Source organism: Mycena indigotica (genome assembly GCF_014461135.1).
Source record: "Mycena indigotica strain 171206Taipei chromosome Unknown Mind.scaff0003, whole genome shotgun sequence".
Lineage (NCBI taxonomy): Eukaryota > Fungi > Basidiomycota > Agaricomycetes > Agaricales > Mycenaceae > Mycena > Mycena indigotica.
The window spans coordinates 467453-473452 of record NW_023503002.1 but is presented as its reverse complement, the minus strand read 5'-3'; the positions used below and the strand labels follow the sequence as shown (position 1 = coordinate 473452).

The 6000-nt window shown below is 54.2% G+C and overlaps 1 protein-coding gene across 1 annotated transcript; it reads left to right on the top strand.

Moving 5' to 3' along the window:
* Positions 1-423: 423 nt before the first annotated feature.
* MIND_00298600 (Ferric/cupric reductase transmembrane component 1) lies at positions 424-2444 on the top strand (the record flags this gene model as incomplete). Its single annotated transcript, XM_037359848.1, has 4 exons — positions 424-784; positions 833-1808; positions 1853-2253; positions 2317-2444. Exons 1-4 carry the CDS (start codon positions 430-432, stop codon positions 2442-2444), a joined length of 1860 nt encoding a protein of 619 aa, XP_037222733.1. The 5' UTR covers positions 424-429.
* Between the last annotated feature and the right edge of the window lie 3556 nt (positions 2445-6000).

The following is a 6000-nucleotide window of genomic DNA, read 5'->3' as shown; positions in this document are numbered from 1 at the left end:
ATCTTATCAGTATCACCCGCTTCTTATCTGATTAACGGGCGCGTGGCAGGCGGTGGAGCGCTTCTTTTTTTCCTCTCTCTGTTGGGTTTCTTTCCTCCTGGCCATCCGCGCTGCGGGCGGCACTGCGCGGGCTCGGTGGACAGGGTAGAGCTGGCCTGGTCAACTTGCTGGGCTGGGAGCAAAACGGAGCGAGGCAGTCTGATCTCTGCTGGGTTTTGGGCGATGCGTTCATCCGGAGATGCGGAAGCGGGGCCGGGAAGCACGTACCTCTCGCCAGGCCCATGTGCTCATAAGCCTCGTCCGCGTACGTAACCGCCAACGGCTTCGTTCTCTCCCTCACCCCCCTCAGCCTTCCCCCCCTCTCCCGCTCCCCCCTCTGCATCCCCACGAAACCAACGAAAAGACACGAAAACTTAACACGAAAAACACATGTCCGTCCTCGCCCAGAAGCCCGACCCGGACCGCACACGGCGCATCTTCCTCTCGAAGGAGACGCCGAAGCAGGTCGCGTGGTTCGTCGCTGCCTTCATCGCGCTCGTCACCGCCGCGCACCTCGTCGCCCGGCTCCACGCGCGCCTCACCCGGAACCGCCCGCCCGCCCCGCTGGAGAAGGGGAAGTGGAGCTGGCGCCGTGTGCCGCTCGCGCTGCTGAACGTCTACCGGACAGTGGTGTTCCGCTGGACGCTCAACGTTGAATTTTGGGGGACGTACACCATCAACGTGGCGGACTTTATGCTCGCGGGGGTGTACTTCACTGCGCTGTTCTGCTGGACGTTCGTTAACAGTGCGTGGCCGTTCTCTCCGAAATATTGATCTGAGAAAAATATTAAAGCAACGAACTCGAAGGGGATGAAATACGACCCCAAATACTGGGCGAACCGCTGTGCGCACATCGCGGCCGCGCAGCTGCCGTTGATGGCCGCGCTCGGCATGAAGAACAACCCGATCGCGTGGCTGACGGGCGTCTCCTTCGACAAGCTCGAGTACCTCCACCGCGCGACCGCTCGCGTGCTGATCCTCATGTTCTGGGTGCACGGCATCGGCCGCGTCAGACTGCCACACGGCTCGTTCGAGGAGGAGTACTGGTTCCGCATCGGGACAGCGGGGACATCGGCGCTGACTCTGCTTGCGCTGATGTCGGTCCGCCCGGCCCGCGTGCGCCACCACGAGGCGTTCATGTATGCCCATGCCGCGCTCGGCGTCCTCGGGCTCGCGGGGTCGTACATCCACTGCGCCCGCTGGGGCTACCCCGAGCTCGTGTGGCCCGCCATGTTCGTCTGGGGCCTCGACCGCGTGCTCCGTCTCCTTCGCATAGGGATCTTGAACTCGCAGCTTGTGGGGCGTACCCCGCGGAGACTGACGAGTGACGCGCACGTGACAGTGCTCCCGAACCCGGGCTTCCTTCGCGTGCTCGTTGACGCGCCCCCGCTGACGTCATGGCGCCCCGGGCAGAGCATGTATGTCACCCTTGTTGGTGCTTACCCCGGCAGCATTCTCGAGGCGCACCCCTTCACGATTGCGAACGTCCCCGGCTGGGACGCCCTGCTCATCAACAAGGAGAGCGAAGAAAAGACACCAGCGCTGTCAACCAAAAAGCTGCTGTTCATCATCCGCGTGCGCACCGGGTTCACCCGTAAGCTGCGCGACTCTGTCCTCGCTGCCCCCAATCCAAGCCAAGCGACGTTTCCCGCGCTGCTCGACGGCCCCTACAGCGCCCCGCCCGACCTGCGGGGGTATGACTCTGTTCTCTTCATTTGCGGCGGCTCCGGAGTGTCTTTTGCGTTGCCTTTACTTCTCGATCTGATCCAGTAAGCCCTTTTCTGGTCACAGAATGAGTGCTGACAAACACCAGTGCCGCAACACAGCAAAGAAACCCACGCTGCACACGGGCTATCCTCGTCTGGGCTGTGCGTGAGACAGCGCAGGTCGACTGGATCCAGGACACCCTTTCTCGCGCCCTGGATGCGCTCGGCTCTTCGCCCGACGCGGTGTTGAATGTGGAGGTCCGGGTGCACGTGACCGCGGCACCGGAATACACGCAGGACACCGATACGAAGGACGTCGAGGTGGGGGAGCATGAGAAGGAGAGCGACGTATCGGAGAAGAGCTCTACGTCCGACGCCACCCCAGCGCCAGACCATGAAAAGGCCGAGAAGACCCCCGGAGTGCAGCTTGTCCACGGCCGGCCCGACGTGGACGGCATTATAACCAGCGAAATAGCACGCATGAAAGGCGGGGCGCTCAGCGTCAATGGTTCGTGCCTCCTTCTCTGCATCTCTGCTCCCGCTCTCCTTCCTCTCTGACGATGATCAACAGTATGCGGCACCGCCGAGCTCGCGCGGGGCGTGCGCTCAGCCTTGTCCAACCCGATCAGCAGGTTCAGCGACGTCGTCCGAGGCGGGCCAAGCGTCGTGCTGCATGTGGAGGGGTTCGGGAACGCGTAAGTGGTGGTTGGGTGAAGACGTGGATGACGTGTGACGTGTGATAGAATGTGATGATGTGATGATGGAAGGATTACCAAAAGAATTCATTGATGTTTCACCTTTCAACATTTAGGATGTCAGCTTGAAGCCCCGGCCTTACAGTAGCTACTGGATTCAAACCACCCAAAAACTATTTCAATCAAGTGAGTTTTTTTTTCTTTTGCCTTGCTTTTGCCCTCTAAGAAGACTGCAAAATTCAATCACCAATGTGGCAATTTGCACTGTGGTTCGAGATTGGCCTGAATTTCACATAGAAATTTTGTACTAAATATACCTGTAATCCATGTATTAATGACCTGGAATAGACATGAAATTTCTAAAATTCAGGTGGAATTTTTTCAGGATGATTTTTTCACAATTCCAGGGATTTAATTCTGGTCATTTCAGGATGAACTCAGGGTGATTATGAACTGAAACACTGAGCTTTCATGTGAACATTTCACCTGAATTCATAATAGAGTACAGGTGCATTTATAGTATATTTGGTACATGAATCAAGTATGGCAGATGTCCGCTCCCACTATGCTTAAGGCACTTCCCCTTCCCCTTATCCAACACACCAGCATCTAAATCATCTGTTTGACACTCACTCTTACCCCTGTCGATATCAACAAAATCTTCATCGTCGTTGTCTTCATCATCGGAAACAATGTGGTGTACCATAGGTCCGGTTCTGGTGATCACATCATGCCTCCATCAGGCGCATCACCATCCTGCCCTGGAGATCCCCCTGGAACATGGCTTGTGACAAAGCCATACTGCTCAGAGCAACAATCACATTTGGCACATCAAGAGTGCAGTATATAGTTCAGCTACCTAGCAGGTGGACCCTTAGAGTTTCTTCTCTTTGGATCCTCCTTAATCTCAGGCCTCTGGGGTTGCCCTTACAACTTGAATGGACCCATTCCACATTACTCATTAAGGCCTTCAGTCCTGTCTGCAAGTGTTCTTTACCCAGTGCCCATACATCCAGAGTCCTCTCTACCATTTCTGTTCACCCACTACAGGACACCAGCAAAGCCTCTACAGCCAAGGCATATGAACAACACAAAATAATCAATGCACTACTATTATCCTTATTGCCCACCCTTGGATTGACCAAGGAGCCACTTGCCACTTGCATGTTATGATGATGACATGGCTCTGTTTGACTCTTGGGAACTCTGTGGGCTAATTTCATCTAAAAATACTCATCCAGTGACAACATGTCACACATGTCACAGAAACTAGTGATATTTATTATATTCATATATGTTATTTTATATATATATATAAATGATCAAAGGCTAGTTTTAGCCTTATATATGCCGTTCTCCATATCATATATAAGTAACAAGTGTAATATATTTCCCAAACAGGACATTTTACTATTTGACACTACAATCATCAGAGAATGTCATACATTGTCAACTCAAATTATTCATAGTCATTCATACTTGGATGGACCTAAGTGTTGAAACTTGAAATTATTCATCCCATGTGCTATAGATTATTTATTTGCATAGGTCTTGCAGATATCACCATGAATTATTGGGTTCAACCCACCATGGCGGACCCAATAATTCACAGTGTATAGTAGGCTATACAGATAGGTGGAAAACCCCAGCCAGCACCCCTACCTAAGTCAAAAATACTTAATATTACCAAACTTGTATATTTTTCACATTATTGATAATGATTTGATCCTATTTCCCAAGTGACCGTGTCACAAACAATACCAATTCAGAGGATGATAGTTAACCAGTGAAGGCTAGCAAGAAGCACCGTGAAAAGATATCATAAAGATGATGAAATTCGGAGACTGGGGTACAAGATAAAATCTACTCTACTTATATACACTACTACCATATGTTTACGATGCCATGCCTTTAGGTGCTGTCTGCCTTATGTCCAACTCCACGCTGTCAATCAACATCAGCATCGACATCTGATTATCCAATCACCATCTTATCGTCCATCTTATCTCCTCCTTGTCTTATCTTATCAACCAGGGCCAAAAAAAAGGTTTAAAGGGCGAAGAAAAAGGGTTTTTGAACCCAGGATTTGACATTACCCCCCCTTCAAGGTTGACGTCCTCTTCGAAGTCAGACGACCCGACGACCTGATACTATCAGGGGAACCCCCCTTTCCGCCCCTCGGAGACGTGCCCGATTCCGGTCCGACTCCGGTTCCGACTCCGGTCTGGCCCTCCATCTTGCCTGCACAATCACCGATCCGTCAACGCCCTCTCGACGTTCGCCCTGGGACCTCGCCTGCGACGCCGCCCAAGCCTTCTGTGCCCGATAGCGGCAGCTACGGACAGGTAGTATATAGTCAGCTACCTAGCAGGCGGACCCTCAGAGTTTCTTCTCTTTGGATCCTCCCCTGCTAGATCAGCTTCATTTGTATTCGCTTACCAATGTTCACGCTTTGGATCCTCCCCTGCTAGGACCTTGATCTCAGGCCTCCGGGGTTGCCCTTACAGCAGAAGAAACTCTCTACAGGATCAACCGGACAAGATTGCCAGGTTCGGCGCTGACTCAGGCTCGGAGTACAAGTCCGTTCCGCCCTCGTCACCGCCCCTGCCACTTGTCCCCTCCTCCTCTACTCCTGTGGTCCCCGCACCCGTCATGCCGTCCGGAGTCACTCCTACCGCAGACGCTCGGCTGGACTCACTCGAGGCGAAAATTGATAGCCTAACTGAGGCCCTTGCTTTACTCACCAACCAGGCTTCCGCTGCCACTGCCGCTGCTGCTGCTAATAATGCTGGTGGACCCCAAACACCATCGCCGGAGACGTTGATTCCGACTCCGACTCCGGTCCAGGGTGACTCCGAAGCCCTTTTTGGCGACATCAACCTCGCCTCAAAATTGGTCTTGCGACCAAACCCCCCGTTCACCTTCAACGGCAACCGGAAACGCGGCCGTGCGGTCCTTTACGCGGTCCGCACCTACGCCGCCTTGCCCCTGAGGCCTTCGTGGTCAACGGAGAGGCGAGCGAGGAAAAGGCCGTCTGCTATGCCATGTCGTTTATGGCAGAAGGACCCGCTCAGCAATGGGCGGAGCGCCACGGAAGCAAAGCCCCGTTTCCGTTTCCGTCCTGGGGCTCGTTCGTTTCCGAGTTCCGACTCCGGTTCGTCGAGGAGAATGAGCAAGATCATGCTCTCTCCAAACTGGAGACTTCCGCCTATCACATGGGCACAAAGGATGTCTACCAGTACACCGACGACTTCGAGGACCTGATGGACCTTGCCGGATTCGAAGACGCGTTGGTCAAGGTGACCAAGTTCCGCCACGGACTTGACCCCCTGATCAACAACGGAATCACGTCCTCGAACGACCCCCCGGACCTCCGGGACTACCTTAGCTGGCGCACCCGGGCCTTCCGTCAATACGAGGCCCTGGTCCGGGCCAAGCTGATCAAGTCAGCCGCCCCCAAGATGCCTGGCGGTTTGATTCGGACTCCGTTTCCGGTCAACCGCATCCCGGCTCCGGCCCCTTTCCGCCCGGTGGCTCCGGTCGTGCCACCCGCGGCCCGC